Below are 27,653 nucleotides of genomic sequence, written 5' to 3'. Positions count from 1 at the left end.
TCCCTTGTAATTGTACAATAGCCGTATGTCTCCTGCTACTCTCTCAGCACGCGCCTTTCAGCCACTGCTAGAGCTGGCTTGATGATTTATTAACTGGGAAGCTATCCCACAGAAACCGGCTTGATAGAGACTCCTAGCAATGGAAACAATTTCAAGCCAACTTCACAGATAATTAGGCACTTCAGCTGGCGGACTTGATTTTGAAAAAAACACAATTTCCAGCCAATGCAGTTATACCTCGCCACACTGGTGATTCTTTAAGGCAGTGGTTAAATGAAGGGGGAGGAGAACCTTGCAGAACGACTTTGTTTCAAGTTTTAGAAGCTATCTAAGAGCATTTACTCCACTGGCTTACATTAAGCTTAGATATAGGCTTCCAAATGTTATCTTCGAGCCTTTAGGAAGTGTATCCACAGTTAATGGAGATAATAAGAAGGATGTATATTCTTACCTACACCTTTTTTTTTATACAGAAAGCTCTGTTATAAATATATACTGTAAATTGGTATGCCTGTGAGGCCATGCAGGTGGTTAACACATTTTTTTCCTTATTATGCCAGGCACAGTGGTATACTATATCCTTTTTGTTTAAATTATGCAAAGCTGTAGTTCCTTATCAAGGCAGTTAAATATTTTTAATGCACTGTGCCTCTTAATTTCATCTACACTGGTGATTTATTGTTAAGTGCGGTGCAGTGGTATTTAGATGTAAGGAGAACAGAAAATCAGGTTCCTGCATTTGGTTTAAGGTGAAGTAGTGTAAATGTAAACGGTGAGGCCCAGTGTCTTAGCTTTCACACACACAGCCGATAAACATAATGAAAATACAGAAAATCACACAGTATGCATCATGCATTATCAATAAGTGTCAAGTTTTTTTTTATTTATTGATTTTATTATTGTATAAAATATGATTACTAGATAATAATATCTGATTAATAGACTTATAATTGTTTCCATTTGGGGATATTAATGTGTGATTGGTAGTGTCAATCATGTTTTTATCACTATATTAGCAGCTGCACATCAGGCTATTTGTGCAAATAGAAATAAATACTCTAAAGATAGATAAAGATAAAATATAAGGTGTGTGTGTGTTTCTGTAAGAGAGAGTCAAAGAGGTTTTCACAAGATCAAAGCATAAAATAAAATTGAATATGCAGGCCCGACTGGAGATAATTGCTTTGCTACAGTCCATAACGTCATTAAATTGTTTGAGATATTAGGAAGTTAATGTATCATACGGTGCTTCTACCAGGATAAAATCTCCTTTTCGTATGTGTGTATTTACAGCATTTTCTTTTTTGTGAAGTCACAGCACTAAAAAAATAATGTATGTCATTCAATATACACTTGTTTGTGTGCCTGTATATGTTGGATCCATAAATGCAGGTATATCATTGAATTATTGCATAATCTAAAGTATATGGACCACATGCTTCAAGGAAAAAAAATCCATTTTCTATCTCCTAATTATTCCATTACTTGTGTAATTTCATTAACCAAGCTTTGAGAAGAAAAAAAAAAAGAAAAAGGGAGAAGCCAAGACTCAGAGGTAATTAAAAGATAAGGTGAACAGTACAGGCTGCCTGCCTTAGCTGCATTAAGACATTTAGCTTCTACATTAATAGCGTAATAGCCCCTCAGCATGTGTACACACATCTGACACAGCGAGGGAATGACGGAGGTGCTCTCCCACCTGCCAGCGGAGCCCTCGTAGACATGTGCACTGAAGGGAGATGTGTTGCAGTGCCGTGGCGTCAGACTTGTGAGATATGAAATGTGACGGGTGCACAATGCTTGTCATCGTGAATGACTCATAAACAAGCTAAACATTAGGGTGGCTTACACCGCGGTGTTCATTTTTGCCGAGATGGGAGAGGAGGCCCAACACCATCTCAAATGTCACTTCTCACTCTGTTTACGTGGGTCGGGGAAATAAACTCACTTCAGTAAACTATTTCAAACGTCAGCGGATCATTCTGCCTGATCTGCTTGATCCTCAGGCTGATTATGAGCAACACACTATATTCTTTCACTGGGAATATTAATGGGAAAATATGGTTTATTTATTTATCACTGTATTATTTATGAGAACACTGTTACCAAGACCGCTAAGTAAGTTTTATCTAAGCCGCCATTAAGGTAGTTTTATTGGTTTTCTCATATATCTGTTCAAATGTGGTTTTGTTGACATACTTAAGTAGAAGAATTATGCTTCTCCGTGCTACTGAAAATTTTAGAAAAAATAACGATAAAGACGAGTCGGTCTGCAGAGTGTTTTGCAGCTTTATGGTTAGCGCTGCAAGAATCTCGGTGGTGGTAAAATGAGGGCAGATGGGGAGTTTTAACAAGAAACTGACACCCTGAGTATTTCTGAAGCTATTCCACCACCCTCCAGCTGAAAGGATGAGAAGCATAAAAAAGAGCAGATTATAGGAGAATGGTGGATCAACTTCATCAGTTAATTAAACTCTATTGCAGCTTGATGAGCAATTAATCAAGGCGGCGTGCCGAGTGTCAGGCAGGGCTGAGTTCTTCGGATGTGAGATGTATGCACCGTACAGTATGTTCCCTAGGGGAGCAGCCCTGTGGGGAGCAGCACTTACCAAGTGAGCAGCCCCAAAATTTTGCAGGGTGTAATGGGTTGAGTTTATGTAAGCAGCTATCAATCACTATCTGACATAAGCCTGCACCCTATTAGAGCAGCAGGATTAGGCTCCTCTCATTGCTGAACTAAACTGAGAAACTGCTTGTCTGAGTTGATCGAATTTTAAGAAATGCTGAAATGTAATGCATCATTATTATTTTGGGGGAAAAAAATAATAGCGGCGGTAAAGCAAATCCTCAGAAGGCGGAGGCAATAACAGTCAAAGTTAATTACTTTAATATGGGAGACACCATGTCAAAAAGGCTCTCCATTTACTCAGCTTGAATACTCAAGCTCTTATCTTTTATCTGACATTTGACTTCCAAAATCTCATGGTGTGGTTTCGGTCCTTTGTCTTCCACTCGCTTTCATCTATCCCTTCATCTCTTTCAAGGCTTTTTTTTTATGCTATGGGAAATTTGAGTTGGCAGTTTGTGACTAAATGCAGTAAATTTATTAACAAGACCATGGGGAGCATTAGAAGTCAATTGAAGGAGGCTATTAAAAGAAGGATTTTAATTGGGTTGGTCGGTCCATTAAAACATTTTTTCTGTCTCTCTTTTTCTAAGAGCAATGACACTAAAAAAACTCCAGAATTAGTCTGTTGAGTGCGTGCTCGCCCCTTTGAAATGAAAAACTCTAGTTTCATGTTAGATTTCACACTATATGCTTAAAATAAAGTAATATCCATATTAGCGAGAGGTCTTGTATGTCCTGTCTCTCTAGCTACATTTAGCTCTGCTGAGGGCCTGCAGTCTCTATGACTCTTGCTGAATTCTTTCAAGAGGATGCAATGCAGGACAGATTACAACTACCACAAGATTTGAGTACTAACAAGTGTATAAAGATCATCCCCACACCCATTGAGATCTAAAAAAAAACCCGAGACGAGCTGGTGTCGCTGTTGCCATCTAGATTTCATTTTTTTTCTCGGTTGGTGTTTAGGCCTGCAAGCAGTCAGTAAATTGTTTTGCTACTGTAGCTTTAATGCATTAGATTATATAATCTGTTGAAATTACATTACAAAGCATACAATTGTCCTAGTTTTGGTAACGTGGTGTGACACATTACAAATGGTTTTAATTGCACTTTAGCTCCTGGCTCTTGAGACACGCTCTACTCATTCTGCACTTTAAGGCATCTGGGCTCTGTAAGAGTGTGTGTCTGTGTGTGTGTGTGTGTGCACTGGTGTGGGTGGGGTCTTGAAAAAGCAGTTTGTGCATATGGGCACGTTAGGGATGCAGTGTAGTATTGGCTATGCTGACTGGATAATGACATGCAGAGTGCTGTGCTGCTACAGTAGGTTGAGCCTCCAACCAGATGCTCCTTTCACTGCAGCTCCTAAGCATAGAGAGAGAAGCTGCACCAACATATGCTCTCATCTTAGCTGGATTAAGCAGTAGGATTCAGGGACTTCGATCATGAACTGTAACAAAGCTTATTAGAATAGATAGGCATCACGTGAATCAATCATGTGAAGGAGTCTGTGGCTAAGCTGGAAAAAAACTTCCTTTGAGACTTTTGCTTGATTTTTCTGCTCTTAAGTTTTTTTAAGTCACTGTAAAGATGCCAGTGTTCAAGCACTGATTCAGTCTAACAAAGGGCTCACAATCAGTCATATCATTCAGGACTGAATGTGTTTGTGCGATGGATGTATGGGTGAATGAAATAAATAGCATACTGCATGTTTATTGTACTTTAAAAAACCAGATGTCAGCATCGTGCAGAGGGCATCAGCCAGCACACAGCATATGCAGCTCAAGGGAAAACTTAACAAATAACCCTATAATTGCCTGAAGTGATTTTTTTGACACAACAAAAGACACAATGCACATATTTGTGTTTTATTTTTTGTTTCTTTTTTTTTTCGAAGACTGCAACTTCCAGGAGTGATACCACATCCGAGAAAAACACATATGTTGTGTTGATACGGCTGCCAGTGCAATAATCCAAACAGCCATACAGTAATCTGTCTTATGGTCAACCCAGCAGGTCTTGTAGTTTAATAAACAGACACTAAATTATATTAAACATTGTATATGCAGAGCTAACAAAAGTTCCAATAAGCACGTTTTGAAAAGTACACCAGATGACCCCTTTATGAGAAAAGCTATGCTAACGACTTCATTCATAGTTTCATTGTGTTTTCTTAGTCCATACTGATGTACAATGAAAAATTTCAGCTGATACTTTTTTAAAATATTTTTTCTTTTTACTGGATTCTCATAGCACTACTCATTTATAAAGTAGTTAGTGTTAATTCATTATAAAAAGTGAAAGTGCTTAAAGAATTATAGGCCACTGGCCTGATTGTCTTATAAAAATCACAGCTCTCTACCTTTCCTGAAACCACCTGCTCTAATTTCGCTACAGTCCCTTAGCAATACTGTTCACAACAATGTTTACTGATTACTAAAAAAGAAAGTGTTTTTTTGTGTTCTTCTCTTTTCAGGAGAAAGGAAACATTGCCGTTGTATTTAATGTCGGTACAGATGACATTAATATTGAGGAGACGTCAAAGTTTGTAAATGATGGAAAGTACCATATAGTGAAGTTTACGAGGAGTGGGGGTAATGCCACTCTGCAGGTGGATGACCTGCCAGTCATTGAGCGCTACCCCACAGGTGAGTCACCCACTTTGCCTTTAATTACATCTGCCGCCTCCTAGAGGCGATAAAATGACCCAGATATTATCAAGCAAGCTATTAAAGCCTTATCTGTTAGGATGTTCTTATGTTGACTTGGCATGTGCTTTAATTGCTTTTTATGTTTCGGTTTCCAGCAGCTTTTGAGAGTAAACACCAGTGTTGTTGAGTTGTCTTTTCACGAAATCTTTGATCTTTGTGGTGCATCAATCTGATAAACCTGAGGGCTGATAGACTCCTATATGTCTGCCTACAAGTGCAACCACCCAACCTGTCTACATGTCTGCATTACATCCCCCATATACCTAATTGTCAATGCAGAGTGTATACTCACAGTAACCCAAATCATTAGACAATCCACAGACAAATTACCAGTTTTTTGTAGCAAGTAATTGTGTGCGGTTTCAGTATTTATGTGTCTGCCAATATAGCAGATTGATTGAATTAAGGTCACCGGGGAGACGGACCTGTAATAACACTGTCAAAGTAAATCTGTTGCTTACTCACAATTAAATACCAGATGATCAGCTTCATTACAGCATCTTGTTTAGCCATAAAAATACAATTTGATATTAATAATTTTCACAGCATACACTACAATTACTCACAGACTAAAAGCAAGCCGGATTAATTTTCCTGGCCAATAGTGTTACTAATAATTTAAATTGTGTAACACTTCTCATAAACACAGTTTACATGACAGTAGAGGATGAATTTGGTAATTACTGCCCTGTGTAATAGGCATTTAGTAACTGAAAAAGAGTAATGTATTTTAGTAGTTTAACATTATAAGACTGGAATAGTTTTGCTGGCACTTTCTTTTATAGTTTACTGGTTACTGATGCTGTAATATACTGTGGACTCAATGTTGTGAGGGAATCTTTTGATCGATTGGGGGAAAAAAACAAAGCAATCTCTGTGTCAACACATTTGTGAGAGGAAATCTGTAGTAATCTAACTCAGCAACAACTCAACAACACTGGTATATTTGTGTAGAATGTATGCAGAATATAGAGTAGAATATACAGATATTGATGCTTCTGCCTGTGTTGTTGAACTTGATGACATTTTTAACTTGTTAAAGGCTTTGACAAAAGCTATAGATGAATAAAGGAGTGCGTAAATGACTGTTGAGAATGCAAACAGCAAAATTACTGTATGGACACGTGTAGTGGTTTTTTTTGTTGTTGTTGTTGTTGTTTTCTTATTTGTTTTTTTTCCCATGAGAGAAAAAACTGCAGCACTAAATGCAAAACATTTGTTAGATTTTGAGCACGCATAAAATGAGTGGGCAACCAGACAAACAGAAGACAAATTGAACCTGTCGCTCCTCTTTTGCATAATGTTTGGTGACCTTTTTAGCTATGACCAGTGCATTCATCCAAATGAAAGATGGTTTTTATGACTTGGACTCAACCCTCCCTGCTTGCCTCAGGTGGAAAAGAGAAACTAATGGCTTTTGACATGTTGTGGATAGGGCCGAATATACAGCAGGGTTAAATTCCCGCATCCCGTCTCAGTCTTCAAACGACGAACACCCGCAGACCAGCGAAAGCCTGATGATGCATACTCGTACTCATGTCATGCAGATAAATTCAAAGAAGTTGGCGAAAACAACTTGTTGTTGTTGTTGTAGTTGTTGTAGTATACATCAGTGGTGATATTATACAGACAAAGGTTTGCTGCTATGCATTTTTCAACAATGTACATTACATTACAACACATATTTGGTAGTAGAAAGTCGTGCAGTACTGCAGAAAATGCAGAAAAGCACAAGAATGATACAAGACTGTCCTGTTATGCTAAGTGATGAGTTATAACTGCTGCAGGGAAAAGTGACCTATCTCATCCCCACCAATCATGCGTCAGTGACAATGCCAAGTCCAGCTACCTTATTAAGCTCGTTGCAGACTAATTACATCTAATCACAATTACTGCGCAGTTCCTCCCTGCACCCCCAGCACACAAAGCTATTATTCTCTCAGCTCGCCTGTAGTTTGATTAGTATCCATGTATGCCTCTAACGCACTCATAATAGCAGCCCTCAGCCACTCTTAGGCCACTCACAGATCAACAATGATTATAATAAGAGTAGACAGCAAAGATAAAAATGATGGCTAGAGAGTGAGAAAGATAGAGAGGAGGAGTTTATAGGGGAGGGAGCGATCGTTCTTAAAGCAAGGAAATAATTGCTTCGTCAGAGCCTCTATTGCTGCCCTGGTAATCTCATTAAAAAGTCTCGTACTGCATACTTATGGGTCATTAAAAGTCTTTAGTACAATTATTAGAATCTAAAATGCAAAATACACATGCAGACACACAACTAGGCGACTATTTGTTGTAGTTTAGCTCTCCTTCTTTTCTCCTGTCCCTGCCTTCATTCTGCATCACACACAAAAGGCTCAGCAGCAACAAAAAAAAGGAAAAAAAATCAACCCCTTCTCCTGAGCCTTGGCCATGGAAGTAATACCATCACAATGGTGCTGCCAGGCCTGCAGGGTACAGTGCAGTGTCCTATCGGAGCACCCAATGAACACACGCTGCACACAAAGATAATGGAGAAGTCCCTGGCCTTATTCTTTTACTGTTATCAGAGCGTGGTGCACTTACAGAGCTCACCGTCTCTCACTCCACTCTCCCGAGCTCCGAGTTCGCTCTTTTCCTGTCCTTTTTACCTCTATCTGTCCACGTCTGCCTCCGTGTCGATCTCACCCCCTGTCCTCTTTTTCCCGCTTGTGGTGTGGAGTCTGATTTATGGGATACAAGGGAAGGATGGTTAGCTTTATCCATCAAAGCCCCGTCCTATCTGCTCTGGTTTTACCTTTGTTCTATCCGTGAGCTTATTGAGCCTATTGTGCGAGCTCTCAACACCGAGGATATTTAAAAAATAGCGCAGTTAGAGAAAAGGGAGGGCAGAATAATAAAAATAATAGTGCGATTTGTGTAGGTTCCTCCTTTTTTTTGTTCTTTTTTAATTCTCCCGGCTCCATGAACAGAGGAAGCATTTGCATATTTGTTCATTTAATGTGGTGAGTGTCCTAGGGCTTGTAATGAGATAAAGCTCCCACCTTATCTGACCACTTTATTAACAAAAAAAAAAAGAATACAAGCGAGCGAGGGTAAAGCAGGTCGGTTGGGATGGCTCAGCTGAATCGCTGCTGTCTGGCAGAGGAGATAAGCCAGGCTGTCCCACACCAAACCAAATCACCACTCAGCAGCAGTCACAGGCGCCGCTCACAGGCAGGATGAATGGGCTCTGTTGCTGCATCAAAGCCCAGGGGATAGCATTGTTTAACACTTCGGTGTCCCACAGTGGGAATCAATACACGATCAGACCTTGATTATATGCACACTTAATTAACCTCGGTATAAGGATAGACTCAGTGTGCCATGGGGTACGTAGCCAAACAGATAAAGCGCAGCCGTCTTTGAAAATGGAGCATGTTTTTGCACAAAAGTAGAGGATTTTGGCACAGTGGCACGCTGTGTGTGAGGATAAGTGTGCATGAATATGTGTGCGTGCTTCTTGGGTATCTATGCGCCTGGAGCTGACACTCCTCTGTGCCTTTCTATTAGTTTCCTTGCATACTTCTTCAACAAACTGTCATCTGCGCTAAAACTCTGACACCAACATGTAAGCCTATACTAAAACTATTTTTTGAATAAAGCTTAGAATACATCAAAAACACGTCATACTGCAACCATCAAGTAACTTATATAGCATAGTTAGAAATGAGCATTAATCAATGAACATCATTTAAAAAAGGAAGGTATTAATAGGTGTTTCTCTTTTTCACTCTAAACTCAGATGTCCTCGCTGTCCTCGCAACAGCTGTAGGATAAATGTTCTCCAGGGCCCCGTTTGATGCTGACCTCTCCTCAGATGAGGTGTCAGAGTAGCAGGGAATGGTGAGGTGACATAACCAACACCCCATGACTAAGAAATGGAGATGACAGGAATTGACAAAGCCCTCAAATGTTCCATTGCAACAGCAATGAAGAATTATTCATTAATTTATCACATTCAAAGTGATAGGAAGCACAGCTGTGTCTGCGTTTGTGCATGCTTGACTCAACAAATGCGCTATTTACTCCTGCTTGAGTGACGTATGCTAAAAACTGCACTACACGACTTCTCGAGGAGCTCATTAAGTCCTCTTTTTTTAGTGAAACAATTTGAGTAGTCACAGTTAAGTTTCACAAGAAATGACAAATTGAAGTTGACATGCATTTGCAAGTTTACAAGTTTAAAATACTTTTTAAGAAAAATGTAGAAAAAGTGCAGAAACTTGATGTATGTGCTCTACAAGAGAGTTTGTCCATTACAAACTTCATCTTCCTTCCTAAACCAGTCCTATCAAATGTTACCCATTACCTTCCTGTGTGGGTTTGCTGTAATCTGGACTGTATCTGTCCAATCAGCATAAAGGAAAAGTGTTGCTAAATCTTCTTCACAATGCTATGTGCTCCACCCAGGCACGGTCATCCGCAACCAAATTTCATTAGGGGTATGGATAAGATTCAAACTGGGTTTTTTTCTTGTTTAGCTGGTCTTCAACAGTAATTCAAGCTGATGTGATTAAAAACTATATTTTTATGTATGCTCTTACTTATAAGATCTTTTATTAGAAGAGGTGTGCGTCTTTTACAAGGTTACCTCCTTTTCTTAGCAGACCTCTCCTCTAAGAAGCTATTCTCCACCGAATCATTGTTAGCTACCGGATCTTTTATCTGCCAGAACTGAATTAATATAGTTGATGGAACAAACATTGTCAATCTGCCAGAAGAATGGGGCTGACTGAATTCAATCTCAGCAGACAATACCAGGGGAAAAGCACTCAGAGACAGTGCCACTTTGCTGAAAGTCTTCTGTTCTGGAGAGGTTATTGGCGTTGACAAAAGGGTGATGCAGAGTTTGCCCTCATTAATGCCAAAGTGCCCCTCCAATACAGAGTGTCGTTTTTTTGTAGCTCTTCTTTCTCATTTATGTCACTTATTTGACTTTATGCTCTAAAAACACTTGACTGTCATTGAAACACATGTATGCGACGCTACACTCGGTCAAGCTTGTGACTTTTTCTTCTTTATGACTTGTAGCTTTTGTCAAAGCCATGTTCTTGAAGGTTTACAGTGTATGTATCTACTTTGTCTTCTGATTTCTCTCTGATTAGAAGCGTTAGAGAATTTACTGTTAGGTTTTATATGGCAAATAGTTTATTATTACTTGTCAATTAGTGTTTTTATAAATGGGGTGGGCATTTGTAATATGTGAAAGTTAAATGGTTCTCTCCTTTAAACCATAAACGGTTTATTTAATAATAAATTCAAATGATGTTCCTTTTTGAAGCTGTATAAATGTAACCAGTTTAAAAGTCAGATAAAAACAGAGGGAAATGATAAATGGGGATGGAAATATTGGGTAAAGATATTGTAATGGATGTATAAATTTGTGATTTTGGTTGGTTTTTAACATAGGTTTATTAACTTAGATGAAACATTTATATGCTAGTCCTCTTATTTTCAATTAATATAGGCCTAATTTGTTGGTTAAAATTAAAATAAAAAGAGTGAAGTTTGGTCAAATAATGTTTTAGTTAATACTGTTTTTTTAAACATACAAAACGTTTTTAAATATAAAAACCTTGTGCAGTTGTATAGCTCTAGCATTAAGTATGGATATTTAACCTTTGACCTTACAGATTGTAACCAATGAAATGTCTCTTTAAACTTTAAAGGCAACAATGATAACGAACGCCTGGCGATTGCTAGACAGCGAATCCCATACCGACTTGGTCGAGTAGTTGACGAATGGCTACTCGACAAAGGTAAAAAACCTGATTAAAATTTTAAATAAAATAATTTGATCATAACCAAGTTGTAGCATTATTTTGTAAATAATAAACCTTAAAAATAAATGTTCAGTAAAACTTTAAAATTAAAATGATTTGAACAGTTAAATTTCGTTTTTTTTATAATAATGTATTCATTTTATAGATGTAAGCTTTTTTTAATACGTGTTTATTGTCAACTTACGGTTAAAGGGACTGTAAATATGAATATAAATCCACTTACTGAAGTAATATCAGCATTTTTAAAATGTCTATAAATTCATGTCGCTTTTTGCTGTAAACATAAATTACAAATTAAAAGTTCTACATCAGTTGTTCATTCGTTGCTAAGTGTTATTTTGAAACACTTTTGAAACATGCATTTACAGTACAGCACATTACTTTAGTGTCATTTGATCTATTTTGATTAAACTGTTAGCAAAGATAAATAGTGTGCAATATCAATTGGCATCAGCATTTTGAGTCCCTTTAACATATATTGTAAATATATATACATATATATATATATGTATGCAGGACTTTAGATCAAGGAACTGTAACATAAAACAAGCTGAGTGCATGCTTTGTTTTTTTGTTTCGATTTTCTTTATTTTTTTTCTTGTAGTTAAATACCTAATTTCTATCTTCACTCAATGTGAAATTAGCGTTCTGCTTTTTTTTTTAATATTAATTCTTTTTTTTTTTCAGTTTTCCATTGAAATTGTGTCATAAAAAGTTCTGTTTTAAATTTCATTTCTTTCCAACCATTTTTATTTTTGTTTGTTTGTTTTAATTTGGTTGCTTTTGCTAAAAGGATGAACAATAACAGTGAAGTGTCTCTTGCCTCCTGTGAGAACCTTCCAGTCCACTTCTCACAGACTGCAGCCACACATGAAGCTTTCTTGTTTTTCTTCTTTTTTTCATGCTTTCGAGGTCCATAAATGCTAAAATTTGAAGAAAAATTGAAAGATAACTTAGTTACATATATCTTTTTAGCTTTGTTATCCAATTTTGTTCAGTTTTATTTCCAGGCAATTTCCTGCAAACAAATGATCCATTTAGTCCTTTCAAGATTATGTTATCATATGTTTTATGTAGTTAAATCTATTGCATTCCCATAACAGTGCTACTTTTTCTTAATCTTTTTTTCCATGCCATTCCAGATTAGACTGACCTTTTAGCAAAGCTACATTGATTTTCTATATCCTGTGTTTATACTTTATGTTTTTCTTTTCATAGGCATCTCATCGTTTAACTACAATAAATTAACAGGGTTTGCTCTACAACCCGTAATTTATTGTTCTCATTAGCCACTGGGCAAAAAAATCAGTCTTTCTGTTCTTTTATCTTGCTTTGTAAAAGTGGCCGAGTCCACAGTTCAACATTCTTGTATATATGTAACATTGTTTTCCCGCAGGGCGACAGCTTACAATCTTCAACAGCCAAACCACTATACAGATTGGGGGCTGGGAGCGAGATCGCAGTCGATCCTTTCAGGGCCAGCTTTCAGGCCTCTACTATAATGGCTTGAAGGTCTTCAACATGGCCGCAGAGGGGGATCCCAATATAAGGATCCAAGGCAGTGTGCGGCTTGTGGGGGAGTCACCCTCCTCTATCACCCCACAATCAAGTACCACAGCCAATCGCTCAGAGACATCCACATCCATCATGGAGATCACCACCACCACAGCGTCCAGCAGGAGAGTAAAGCTGACAACACCACGAGAGCCTCAGCAAGTAAGATCTCTTCTAAATAATTCTTTTTCAAGTCTCTTCTTTTCCATGTCTATACGCTGTTTGATCCTTATTGTAATGCTCTCAATGCAAAGTAATGCATAGAAAGTTAAGCGCATCCTGGATTAATATAGTACGTTTCATCGTGACAGCCACGTGAAGAATGCTCCGTTTTATTCCGCCCGTCATGCCTTTTTTTCTCCTTGAGGCCTCCGCCCTAAAAACTGAGGGAAAATAAGCACATTGTTTCACAACTGGGAGCTGCAACACACTGTTGAGCATTGCTCCTGTTTGCAATCAGATATGGCCCCATGAGGTGTGTCTGTGTTACAGTGATAACCATCATTGAGGTCCTCCATCATCTTTATCGGTCCTGCATGAGTGGTGCAGCATCTGCTGGAGCATATTACTTCTCAGATGTCACAATGTGGGACTAAACAATGCAACGCGAAATATGTGTCCTATCCAGTGGAGTGGTGATCAGACCATTCTTGCATAGTCTCTGCCAAAAACAGAAGACATTGCATTTTAAACGCCTCACAATACATCAGCAGCCATGAATTGGAAATGAAAAACACTTGAAAAATGAACTGTCATGCCTTTTAGAATACTTTTACCATTGTTTCACTCACTATCCACATCATCAAGTATGCACATCATATTTATGAATTTTAATTCACTCACATAGTTTTGTGTTTTCTTATGACCGCTGCATTCTTTGTGCATTAGCTTATACTTGAGTTAGAGTACAGATCTGTATACCCAAATAAAATAAACAAATTGGGATAATATTTACTATACATTAGTTGTGTAGTACTCGTATTTTTTCTACAACCTTGCCAAGTATATTTTGTGAATGATTGGTGCGACTGTGTAATTATTTTATCAAAGGGCAATCCATTCACTCTTAATTTGAAATTTCAGTTGGCTAGCTGTGGCCCTTTTCATCTTGTGTTTTCTTAGCTGTAAGCTGAGCAGATTGATGTTGTGGGGATCCCCAAGAAGTCTTATCCTATTATTAGTATTATGCACAAGCTGCAAAACAAAACACGGACTAACATGAAAAAACCTAAGATGGACACAGTCTAGGATTGAATGATATACAGTTAAGAGACAGCTATTTGCTCTATTTATTGTCACAAATTATGTACTGTATATTTTCCTAATGTAAGCAAGAAAGTGTGAGTGTGCCTGTTTTGCAAAGCTCTCTGCCCCTAACTGGTGGATTCTGTCCCACGGGCCCAGTTTTGCTCATGTGTTATAGATGTTTTAAAAATGTAAATTGGGAATTTAAGTCTTCTCCTTTAAATTGGACTGAATTTAAAAGCCATGTCAGTGATTCTGGAAGACCTGCTTAATTGACAATACATGTTACTATATATTCTCATATAGGTCATTAAAAGGAAGAGTTGCAGTGGCTGTATTTCGTTTTCACAGCATAAACAAGACTGGAACGTTGGAAATGCTTTCATGTTTTGTTGGTACAAAACTAAACTAGAAGCAGCGTGACCCAGGGGACGGTTTCAAGTTGTATAAACAATCAAAAGCCAGCAAGCCTCACCTCACTAATTGGAGAAATGTGCTTAAACTGAGCCAAAGCTACTCTGTGATAGTTTTCAAAATTAATTGGGCATTTTACATTATATTAAACGCTCACAGCAAAAAAAGAAAAGGGGGGTTGGGTGGAACATGAACTGAATGCATGCAAAGTTAAAGTGATTGTCAAAATTTCAAATAATTTGAGGGTCAGATGTATTAAAAGCATGCATAGCTGCTGTAAGCTAAAACATCCCTTAGATCAGAGCTGCTACAAATATATTTTAAAATAATTTTTGGATTAGTCGCGTTGGGTACAGGGAGATCATAGCATCCCGAGGAGTGGTGGATTTAACTTCACTGAAAAATCTTCACACAAATGATTTGATTTTAATTCCTCTTTGTATAACTTGTCTGTCTTCACAGTTTCACTGAGACAACAGTTAATAGACGCATGCCTCGGTCTATTTTAAAAGAAAACGTCTGAGTGCCTTCACAGTGTAACAGTGATGACTTTCATTGTTAAAAAGAAACCCATTTAATTAGTTTTCACATTAGGCCTATTGTTGTCTTCATCTAAAAATTAGTGTGAAAACGCCTTTAACCTTTAACGTTGATGCATCTGTGAAAGCAAAATTAAGCTCTTTACTGCGAAATATCAGCTATATTTAATCAAACAGCAAATTAAAATATCACGCTGTTCTGTAACGTTAGCAGACTACTAAACCCACTGCTCATTTTATGAAATGACAGACTCCTACAGATAACATGCACCTTACCTTCGACTTAGCGCAGTAAAGATTATACATTACCTCTTGTCACCTAACTCTCTCTGACCTGAGACCGGCATAATAGTTTGTGCAAGGGTCCGCAGTTGCTGACAAATAATACAATCATAAATATTGATCCGCGTGGAATGGCTTTCTCTCGGACTCAGCATGGTTCCTGAACCGTTGCAATAGCATGTAATGCAGGTGAAATATCAGACAATAGACTATAATTATATCCCAGCTCCATGCGGTGATATAAATTGCCACCAAGGAACCAAGAGATTGGCAGAAAGGAATAGCCTTGATAGGATGGATGCCCCTTTTTTCCTTGGCCTTTTCATCTGGAGTTAAAAAAGGTGATTTAAAGGACCATGACAAATTAGAAGTATAGCAAATTACAAAGACAGGCATTATGTGCAAGGCATCTGGAAACATAGATAACTGACATTATGCTATTTTGTTAATGGGATTCTGCTTTACTGTTTTTATCAATAACAATTAACCTTGTGGAAAGTAGATGTATAGTTATTATTGTTGAGCAGTGTCCAGATCATCTTATTGTTATTGTTTTAAAAGTATACAGTATGGCTGCAAGGCTTAAGGTTGATTAGTGGTGATGCATATTCATATTTAGAGACAGGCATTGTATCATCGTGTTATGCTGCAAGCTCACCTATAAGGTGGTAAAGAAGGACTGGAAGTAAGAAAATAGTCAAGTCAACTAAAGAGCGGTTCAGCGATGTAGGTGGAGAGATGAATGAGGCATGCAAAAATGTGTGCATTGGGAGATGTCAACGCGTTCGGTTTGATTCAATGTGACAGCCTTCCTATGGCGAGCTCCTGCGGTACGACATTACTGTCTCAGGACACTACAGTAAAAAGAGATGGTGCATTCACTGTCCTTTCTGTTGAATAGTCAGCATTTATTCATTGTCCAGCTGTTCCATCTCCCCTCTGATGTCGAATGCAATTCACCGAATGCTTTTATATCCTAAGAGCCTCACATTACTGGGACACATACATTTTTAGTATGGCAGGTCCCAGTGGATATAAAATGGCTAACGCAGGCAGTGGCAGTATCAGGCTATAACCACTGAACCTCGGTGAAAAAGGTGCTCTGGAAAATGCCGGCCAGACTGTCAAAAGGAGCAGTTGGATCCAAAATATTAAGAAAAACATATCTGAGACCTTTTATACACATGCCTAGCGATGCGAAGTGATGACTCAAACCACAAAAAAGTGTAGTTAGATTTGTAAGTGGCTGCAACCTACAGCACTAAATTTCTTAGGAAAGTAGCAGCAATAGCCTTCATAATGTAACTTAGGATGGTGCAATCCATCCAGTCTTTTTTTATTTGACTGGATTATTAATAAATGGCTACAGCTTAAGAATGTGAATTAAACTAATTAATGGTCAAAACTATTTATTAACTTTTTTTTTCCTAAAAGAAAGAAAACAGTCTATTTTGACTTTCTCCAAGAGAGCTCAACAGGGTTAGGGTTATCACTATAATGTCTTATGCTTACCTCATATGGTCGTTCATACTCAATACCTGCCTAATAAACAGAATGTCTGTATTCGGCCATGCAGCCCTGCTGTGCACATGTTGTGAAAATTCAAGCACAGTGAAACCTTTCAGTGACATCGGCTCTGCAGACTTAGGGTGTGTCTTCTTGCCTCGCCCTGGTTACTTCCTAGGGGGAAGATCCTGCTAGTGGTCATTATAATAATGATTTTAAAGGGTCTGTCTTCTCAGGTGCCCTATCAAAAATGCTTGACTGGGGTTATATGGTGATTGAATGCCGAAGGCCTTGACTTATGGGTAACATTACATTATAGTCATTCTTCTCAAGTCACTGGGTGTCCACACTTGCTTTATTAACACGGCTATTATCGTCTTAGAGCACACTGGCATAATCAGGAAAGAAGTTCACCATGGGAAAAAAGCTGATGAGTCAGAATTGTTATTTTAATTGTGATACAAATTTTACATCTGCCTAAAACGTAATTGGATTAATACAAATTTTAGGGCCACTCCAGTACAAAAGAACCAGATATGATCTTGTTTTTATTTTGATCATACGATCAATCTGACGAGCTTCCCCGACCAAGATATTAAACGCTTGGGTGTCAGATTGTGGCTTGTGAGGGGAAGGGAGCTGATTGTAAGCACTGGACTGTCGTGTTTTGATAAAGTGTCTGCTCCCTGCAGTGGTGCCTGGTAACATCCAATTAAACAGTAATGAACTTGTGTAAGCTTTCGCAAACAACGGCACAGCTTTCACTTGTCAGATTTGAACTATTTTAAATCCATCTTCATTTTTGTCCCACTCAGTCCCCTAACCCTTTCCACCAATTACTGAACAGAGCTGAACTTTGTGTAGATTGAAAAAAAGAGATATAGTGTGTGTGTGTGTGTGCACGTATGTTTTTATATGTACTGATGTCCTTTTGACCCCAAGCTGCCCACACACAGAGGTCTAAAGGTAAAACTAGCAGCCAGTGGTCAGGCACTGCTCAGTGTTTGTAAATTAGATCTTTTCAGTATCATCTCCTCCTTAATAAAAACATTTAAATATGTCTGATGGCAGTTTGGGATATAACAGCATCTTAAATAAGAAATAATTATTCGTACTTAGTTAATGCTTCATTCAAACCACTGAGTACTGAATGCTATTTACCTACCAGCTCCAAAAAGAAAAGAATAGAAAAAAGAACAAAGGGGGGAAACAAAAAGATAAATACTGCTATCTACCAGAGCCATTGAGTGCTTGTGACAGTGATGGATCCTCACCTGCACCGCTCTGTATTATCAACCCTGGCCAGTGCATATGTATATAAATCTCTGAAGCTTTCCTAGTGTGGGGCTGCCATCCACTATCCACCAATGTTGTCCTCCAGCAACATCCTCCAGAGTTGGTAATGGCTGCAGGGGAGACACAAGGACACAATCTTCCAGCAGAAATATGTACAGTTCAAAGCCATGTTATACATATGTGACCTTCAGTTTGGTATAAAGAACCTCTAGTTTCTTTCTATTGGTTTTACATATGGTGATTCAATTTTCTGAAGCTTGTTTTTTCCTTTCGCATACGTTAGAAAATGGAGAAAACGTAAAAGGTTCATAATAATATAAGTAGGACACACTGTCTGGCATCCATGATTATAAGAACTAATTTTGTGTCAGGCCATACGGGAGATGTTAAGCTTTTCCCCTAAAGAAATGAAAACTTTTACCTAATGATGGCGCTAAAAGAAAACTCACAGGATTGCTCAAGTCATTTAAATTTCTGCTCTAGGGACCTTTAATATCAGATATGGGAAAACCTTACAGAAACATAGCAGTAATTTTAGATGTCATATGACATTTCACGCTTGCTATGTTTCTTTCATAACCTTTTTGCATTGTACAATTTCAGTTTTATAGCTTGTTGCTGGTGAAAAATCAAGAAATGCAGATTATAGCCTGTTCCTAGGGAGAATGAATGGCCAGTATGTCACATCATTGCCACCAAATAGCCAATTGCCCCCACTATTTCTGAATTAACCCTGGGTGAGGTGGGTGTAATGGCCATTCAGAGGAAGCGAGGAACATTCAAAACACATTGTGTGGGCCATTTCATTTGCACTCACAGCACATGGTTCAGTTCCAGCTGAACTGGCTTATAGTGGCTCTGTTTATCTTGGTCCCTGAGACAAGGGGCCAAAACCTGACCTCGCTATAATTCTCAGGGATAATCGAAGATTTGACATGCTGCACTGCTACACCTTTAGTGCGGTGTTTGGCTACCTTCTTGCCTCCCTTGCTGACTCTCACAGAACACACTATAATTACCTTAGTGTCACAAAAATCTTGCGGTGAAAAATCTTCTGTAACTTACTACTCAATGACTGCTCAGTCTGCACCTTCTTTTATTTAATTAACATCCTTGCGCTATGTGTCTTTATTGTGTTTTATACTACCTCACCACGTGGTTTATATTGGTAGGAATAATTGTTTTACAAATTGAGGTTAGAATAAGTCTTTAAAGCCAAGATTTAAGACTAATCACGCATGTGTCCCTATTCAGACAGACGTCTGGAGTTTGATTGAGATTGTGCTTCTTTAATTATCCTGCAAATGATGCTAAATCTTGTTCTTCTGTCTTCATTTAGTTTGAGATACATGATAACTGCCTTCACATTTTTTATATAAATTCGAATAAGTCTCTATAAATCTTAATATGGGTATCATTCTGAATCAATTGTCTGAAATTTGTCATCAGTAGTTCAATTGCACAGTTTCATGTTACAGCTCCCATCCCAGTTTAAGATCATAAATGTCCAGTTAACGGCGATGAAAAAGTATTTCACTGTGTCGTCTTTTTTTTTCTCAGTGCACTAATGAAGCTGATGTGGCTCCAGTATTAAAATTAAACTTTTTTAGGTCACTTACCACTCCTTTTTTTTTGGTCTTTTATAACAAAGAATAAACAACAAGAGCCATAACAAGCTGTCACTTGGAGCTTCCCATAAACAGAAACAGTTGCTGTTCTTATGATGGAGAAGACGGAGGTGGAACATCATGTCTGAGCATTTCTTAAGAGAAGAATTGCAGCTGTGTAGAATTTGATTACTGCTCACTGTTCAGTGGAAAACATGACTTGTATTACACTGAAACAGACTTCATTGCACTATGAAAACACTATATACTGCTATAATGTTACTGTTGCTGTTTCATTTCTTTCCATAACAAATTCAAACTATTCTGGCATATAGTAAGTCCATTTTACTTATATAGCACACTTAAAACCAACGTGCTATACAATACAAGCAAACAATAAATAGTAAAAATAAATAAAGTTTTCCTAATATTCTCTCCACATAGAGTTTCAAAGATCAGCAGTTTCTGAAAGCTTGACAAAAAAGCTTTGTCTTCAGCTTAGACCTGAAGACAGTCACAGTTGATGCTTGTCTCAGGTCATTTGGGAGATTATTCCAGAGTCTCGGAATAACGACAGCGCAAGTACAAAATGGTTTTGTACAGATTGGGAAGCAGACATTAAGGATCTATCCAAAATTGTGTATGGATGCACTTATTTACCACATTTGCAGGTGCAAGTCCATTCATGACTTTAAATACAATCATGCCAATGCCAATGCCACTTTATATTAGATTCGCTAATGCACGGGGAGCTAGTGTAAGGCTGCTAATACTAGAGTAATGTAATTTCACTTTTACATTTTACATAGCATGAATAACTTGTATGTAACTATAACGTGAATATATTTGTATAAATATAACTTAATATAACATGTTTAAACTGAGTTTGGTATGTCCTCTTAAGCAGTGCTAAAGTTAAGGTTTAGTAACACACTCAACAAGTGGGAATAGAATAATAGAAAAAAAGCAGAGCCTGTAAAAACAGAGCCTTTACTTAGAGATTATTACATTTGTATAGTCAAAGTAGGTAATCGGTCCATTTACCTGTTATGAAATCAGCCTTTTTGCTTTTTATCCTGGCCGTCTTCTCTAAAAGGGATGAGGTCATCAGTTGTCTCTCGCACGTTACGGAGCAGCACACGCTGACAACAGCATAGTAAGTTTGCTTTTGATTGACGGGTTTTCACAGTGCAACTACTGTAAAATTAATGTCAAACATGGGATATTATTTATTTTTTAAGCTACATTTCTTTAAGCACTAGTAAATTCATACAACAGATACTTAAAAATTCGTGCAGCTTTTTTTCAAACAGATGTAGGGATGCTACACATGTGGATCCACTGCCAATGGATTGTATACATATATAAATATAAATAAAGCATTATCATTACAGTATCAGATAGATATTACGCATGACTTTTTCACAAAAATTCAGCTCATTGAAGTTTTAAATCTTTATGAAAAGTAATTACATCTTCACACAATATACCTAATCAGAGCCTGTTTCTCTCTTTTATTGATATTTCGAGACTGGGTAGAAACAAATGGGAAGTTACTGATTTGTAAAATAATTACATTTTTTTCTATCTAGTTTCCTTTTCATATTTGTATCGGGAATTGTTTGTCACTTTCTTAACCAAGTGGAACTGTTTCCTTCAACTCATCTAGAGGCAGATCTCATTGTAAAATGAAAACCAGCCAACCCTTTTTTCCCCCCTTAAATTTTGCATTTGTGCACTTTTCAATTAGAAAAACAGACACATGCATAGAGAACTGAGACGTTACTAAGGAAACAGAGGATGTTCTCCATTAATAAACGAGAGTGATTATTCAGCAACAGTGCAGCCATGTTGGATGAGTCTTATTTCATTCCAGATATTAAACCAAACTGTCTCATGGACCTACAAACATACTGCAGTGTTTAGTGTGAGTGTCAGCGCCCTGTAAGGTTGTGTTCAATTATTCAGAGAAAGAAAACATCCTCGGGATAAGATTTCCCCTGCAATGCAGATATATGGGATTGACCGTCATGCTACCGAGATACTATAAGCTTGAGGATAAAGTAATAGGTATCAAAGATCTTACTTCACTGACAGGTGCGCTATTGATTTTTCTAAGTTTATTATCTTTTCTATATCTTATTAAAAATCCTGCTACCACCACCTGCTATGGAATAAAAGGAAAAGCACTAGTGGATAATACAACTCCAATGATTTCACGAGAGCAGAATTAGGTTGAACACGTGATGTGGAGATGGACAGCTCTCCTCTGCAGCACTTGTTTGTGTTCCTGACCTCCCCCACCTTCTCCCTAAAGTCAGTTGCCTGTTGTTTTTTGGTGGCCCTGGAGTGCGCTGCCCCAGACCCCATCATGGTTTTGTGCCCACCCAGTGCTGACAGATGGCACAGAAGGTAACGCCGTGGACCTGCAGTGGCCCGAGCCCTGTGACGTTCACTCCCAGCAACAGACCATATCCATCATCTCACGCTCACCAGGGGCTATTATAGAAACTGCCCTTCAACATTGTGTTGTAGAGTCCATGTGACTCACTGATCCAGTCCACCTTATCGGGGGTACATGCCAGCTTGTCGACACGTGTTGGCTTGATTTGATGAATGCTTGTATTATTCGAGAGCTGACAGCAGAGACAGGCTCGACTGCACCAGGAAGACGATCGTCACATTAGCCAGCTGAGACAGGACGTCGCGTCTTCCTTTGATGATTTATTTGGAATTTGTTTTTTTTTTCTAAAGTTGTTTCAGCCAAGTTTATCATTGTGCCGTTATTAAAGGACTGAAAAAAAGAAAGCATGTTTACTTTTGCAGGTTTCACACTAACTGCCAGCAGTGCTGAGAAATACAGATTGTTCCACTAAGACAGTTTGGAAGACAAGAATGAAACCTACGCAGTGTGAATGTCGTCTCTGTTGTTTGTTAAAGGCTGGCTCTTGTGACAGCTTTACAGCTTGTTTTATAGACCACATTGTTGTCTCTTAGGACCTTTGCTTTTATGATTTGTATACAGAATATAGTCCTAGGCAAACTGTTGTACACAAGAGACAAATTTGTCCTACAGTGTGTTGCCCCCACCTGCAAGATTCGGAGATCAGCTAGTTTACATTAACATTAATGAACACGAGCTCTGTGCCAACTGCTCGTCGAGCTATGCAGTGCTCCCTCTATTTTTAAAAGTAATTTTACTCAAAGCAAATAGAAAGTGTTCGGCACAAACTGGCTCGCGCATCCATAAAAGCTCCTTTATTAATGAATGCAAGTAGTGCTAGTCAAATTTGACATTTTCATTCTCACCGAAGAGAAATCACATGCTTCCTCTGTCCTCGGATGAAGCCAGTAAATTTTCCTTTCGGGTGTATAAAACAAATGCAGTGTACCTCAAACTTGATAACGGTTTGGTAATTGAGTCTACAGCTATAGCGAGCGTTAGATTAGCATCATAATGTATACATTTCAATTTCTAGATGGCTAGCTGTGTTCAGGGAGCAGCCATCTTGGCACTTGATAAGTACGATAAAGGCAGTTTAGGGATGGACTGGAACACAATATGAAGTAATATCATTACCAGATTAAATTAAGATAAAACAAATTCCAGATGCTGCAGAAATAAAATAAAGAACGCTGCATGCCTGCAGATAAAGCCTTTTAGCTTGTCACACAAGTGGACATGAGACAAAGGGCAATGGAGAATGGAGAAATTGGTTCGGGAAGGAGGTAAATTCATTTGAAGTAAGAGTTTAACATTTTGAAAACTAGATTTGTTTGTTTTCTTTGAGAGAGTAAGATCAGAAGATTGATAATACTCTTGTGTATGTAAAAGAAACTCAAAGCTAAATACCATAAATGAGGGAGGAAAAGACCAATCTTGGATGTTTTAATCTGCACAAAAGAAGATGTGATGTTCTGTGTGAGTTGTTCTCGACAAAGTGCAATAACTACCACAGAAGTGCTTTTACATTTCCATTACGCTATGATATCTTTTGATAGACTCAAGATATTTGTTCCCCTTTGTGTGCAGTCATTGTGCAAACTATAAAGTCTTTACAAGCCGAGAGCTGCAGGAAATGACAGGTCAAGTAAAAAAAAAATTGATAATTTATTAAGAGAAAATCTAGCCATGAATTGCAGTCCTGAACTCTGGCACAACAGCATTGCTGCAGGGATGGATTAGTGATGAAAAATCAATTGTGCTTGAGAGAGTTCATAAACGATTTCCACCTGATTTTTATTGCAGTGTGGTTTTTGTTTCCTTTGTGCCGAACCAGAGCTTCGCTCATTAGCTTGTAGCGCTCGCGCTCACCCCTTTGTGAATGACAAATCCCCACCTGGAATACAAGAATCAGATTATGGTGATGCTCTCTGGGAGCTACAGGTGACCTGGTGTGCTGTTGTAGGGCAAAGCTGCTCTTCCTCCTTCCTCATGTCATGTTTTTGCAAACGTTACACTTGGGAATTAGACCTCAGTACATTCATCTCAGCAATGATGGCATCTATATTAGGATGACAAATTTGTTCCTGTCACCTCACGAGGGACTGGGACTGCATGTCAAGATGCAGGTAAAGTCAGGAAGGCAGTGATTTGTGGCCAAGCTGCGTATCTCTTCCCACTCCTGCAATCGCTTTCTCAAAACAGGCACACGCTTAGTTTTGCCATCTATTTTTAGACTTTGAGGAAAACATGAAAATGAAGAATTGTATGGTCTCTTCGGATTGAAACAAACTACGTTCCCCACAATCACAAGCATTTGTGGTTAGCATTTAGATAGAAAGCACCGTGATTACAAGCCATTCTCTGGTAATTGTTATGCTTCCCTTATTCCTCAGCTTATCCTTAGTGTATGATATTCCTCCTGGGCAGTTCCCTGCTCTCAGGCCAGATTACTACCAAGGCGAGGTAGAGGCACGCACAGAGCTCCAGATTCGATTTCAGATAACGAAAATATCAGGGCATCCAGAGGGAAAAATGCTTCAGTGCAAACAGATTTCATTTATCTGAGAAGTGTGAAAGCAAGGATAAGGGGGAGGCACAAAGTCAACCATGTAATATACTTCTATGGAGCTCTGTTTATGCATAGGCAGGAGAAAGAAGAAATGAGAGAACATGAGGGGGGAGCGTAGGAGGCAGATAGCAGCAGATAGTGTCTTATGAATATCATATTAAGATTTTATCATTTAGAGCATGTAGCTAACAGAAGGCATCCAGCCTTCTCCCGTGTAATCGGCTCGGAGCTGTCTACTACATGGCAGCAGCTCAATATGCGCTCTCTCAGCGCTGTGAGTTGACTACAGGCATCCGTCCATATTGTGTGCACATTATTTATACGTCTCCAGTAATAAAAAAACAAGCACCATGTTTAATTGGAATCAAAATATCAACTGTTTATCGTACGTCGTGCAGGATGTCTGATGTTGTCTGGGGGGGGGATGAATTAGGCACCAGTCACACATGGTTCACTCTGAGTCAGTGACTGACATGGTGAGAGTGTGACGCAGACGCTGACTGGGAAATGGACTTCATGTCTCCTCCCACGCAGCCACAACTTTCCTGGTTCTTTTTGGTGGCTGAGCCATATCACGCGCTGCGGTAAGTTCTGAGGGCCGTGCAGATGACTGTTTCTGGGAAATAAGCAGAACGGGGTCCTTGGGGTGGGGGGTGAGGAATATCTACAAAGCGGTGCCTTCGAGCAGCCACATTAAAAGGAGTCATCTCACCGCAGTGTTCTCGGGTCCCTGAGAGGCAGTATGTTTAATGAGGGCAGAGGCATGTGTACATTTTAAAGCAGCTCTGTAATTACTTCATATCTACACTGTCTTGTACTGTACACCTTTACACTTTACGCATTAGCTCCTTCGTGTTCCTGCACATCACTCTCGTAAATGCAGCCTGTATTTTACACAGCAGAAGCTGTTGTAGTTCTATTGACCGAACTCCAAGTTCACCTGCCACTGCTCGCTTATTCATTGCTTTTCTAGTAGCTAAATATGTCCATCCCCCCTGACTGTCCTTATGCAATGAGAACACTAACATGCATGCCTTAATAATAACCAAATAAAAGTTTTTAAATCCCTATTCCGAGTTCATCTTAACTGAGAATATGTGCACGTCTCCGTGTGACGCTGTACTCGTGTTTCCACACTGCACGCGGTGGATGCACCAGGAGGGTGAAGCTGCCTCCCAGCATCTTGTTCAGTTGTCTGGGATGCAGCGTTGTAAGCCTTGAGGAAGATGTATGGCAAGACAGGAACATGTGGGTATCAGGGGAGGAGACGGGAGAGCCTCTGACCACTCTTTTTTTAATGACACTCCCTTACTCAGCCCGAGGTCCAGTTGCAGCAGCAGCTGCTCCGTTTTAAGTAAAGCAAAGCCTTTCTCTCAGAAATGCACAGCGTCTCAAAACAGAGCAAGGAAAGACATGCAGCTTACCACCACGGCCATTTTTTACATTATGGAATATACAACAAATCAAAGCCATAGTTAAAAAGTCCTGTAAGGTGATTTTTTTTCTTTACAAATCTTGTTCACATTTAAAAGAATTATGAAAGCCATTGCATAAAGTCTCGATTTACTGCTTATCACTTTGAACAATTACACGATGTGACGCTTTGATTCTGTGTTCATTAAATTAGGTGATGTTAAAAAAGTCAGAATTGCTTTTAAGGCCGGTTTTGTTTAGCATAAAATTATGAGGATGGGATATATTTTTAAAATTAACTTTTGCCTAAAAACTTTAATGAATTGTATATTTTTATATCCATTTTGTATATCGATAAACAGCTCACTTTTTCCTTAGGTATTTGTTCTCTTTTGTTCATCACTGTACTGTGAGGCACGGTGGCAAACTGTGGCATCACCACGTAACCCTTGTGTCAGCGCCTTTCTTAAATAGCTGTTAAAGATCAAGATGTCAGGAACACGGTGTTCAGAATTTATACAGTACCTATCCCACCAGTGTTTGCTGCACAGCTGCAATAGTGATAATGCCATTCCATTGTCTTTCAGCCTTGCGAGTCTGTATCTGTGTGAGTCCACGAGGTTGACAGCTTGGCAGGCCAGCAGTAGGAAGAGTGTGGGCGAAGGCCAGGCAATACACTGAGCTGAACTCACAGTCTGAGAGGCCCACACGCCTTCATTATTCAGTTGGAATCTATTGAGCATCTGGGACTAAATTATTCATCAACATCGACCTAGTTCCAGGGTGCTAAGTTAGATACTTGGATGTCATCAGGCGTTCTGATAAGACCTGCTGCTGCAGTGTGATATCTGCCATGGGTAAATACAGAGTATGTGCCTGGATCACAAAGAGTACTAGCCATTACTTGAGTTTTATACTGTGTAGTTTTGAACAACTGAGCCTTTAGGTGCGTTGGGCTCAATGTAAGAATGGGGAGTAATTTCTTCATCCCATTTCTAACTACGAGGCCTTTCTATCTGCTGTCCCGTCGCCTTCTTCCGCCTCTTTCACTGCGCCACTAATGATGTGTTGCTGCAAGACTGAAGCTTAGGACAACAAACTCCTCCCAATTAGTCTGTGCACACAACAACTCTGGCCAGTTATGGACCCTAGCAGGCCATTGTCAGTGTAAAAGCATGTCAGCGTGAGCACGGGAAATAATTGCACATTGTTGTGAGCAGGATCATGCAGACAATACTGATTTCAGATTCTTTAGGATACGCTTTTTGTTTGTATACACTAAAGGAGAGGTCCCAAAACCTTTTATGCACCACCGACCGGTTTATGTCCGACAATTTATGTCCGGCCTTTACGGTGTCGCGGATAAATACAACAAAATAAAAACCAGTACCAGTACCAAAAAAAGAAGAGAAAAAGACCCAGGGAAACCGAGTTAATGATAAAAAACGATTAAAAAAAACAAAATGCTGAAAACCGATAGAAACCCTGAAAACCATCAATTTCACACCCGAGCCTCAACTCTCGCGGCCCAGTACCAAATGACTCACGGACTGGTACTGGTCTGTGGCCCGGGGGTAAAGTGTCTACTGCACTGATTGAGGCTTTCGTCTTTTAAACATTGTGTGATGCTTTGTGTTT

At 38.9% G+C, this 27,653-nt stretch overlaps 1 protein-coding gene across 8 annotated transcripts in view; it reads left to right on the top strand.

Moving 5' to 3' along the window:
• LOC102193674 (neurexin-1a) overlaps window positions 1–27,653 on the top strand; it is a 259,420-nt gene that overhangs the window by 211,241 nt on the left and 20,526 nt on the right. For 7 of the 8 annotated variants that reach the window (XM_013911867.1, XM_013911865.1, XM_013911862.1 and 4 more), the window contains 3 exons: window positions 5,103–5,274; window positions 11,031–11,120; window positions 12,541–12,860. In XM_013911867.1, coding sequence (XP_013767321.1) covers window positions 5,103–5,274; window positions 11,031–11,120; window positions 12,541–12,860 — 582 coding nt within the window. The remainder of the gene's footprint in view (window positions 1–5,102; window positions 5,275–11,030; window positions 11,121–12,540; window positions 12,861–27,653) is intronic. The other variant, XM_013911868.1, reaches the window with a different exon arrangement.

Source organism: Pundamilia nyererei, unplaced genomic scaffold, assembly GCF_000239375.1.
Source record: "Pundamilia nyererei isolate P.nyererei 1_Seehausen unplaced genomic scaffold, PunNye1.0 scaffold00073, whole genome shotgun sequence".
Taxonomy (NCBI): domain Eukaryota; kingdom Metazoa; phylum Chordata; class Actinopteri; order Cichliformes; family Cichlidae; genus Pundamilia; species Pundamilia nyererei.
Note: the sequence above shows the minus strand (reverse complement) of the source record. Positions and strands in the feature narration are given on the sequence as shown.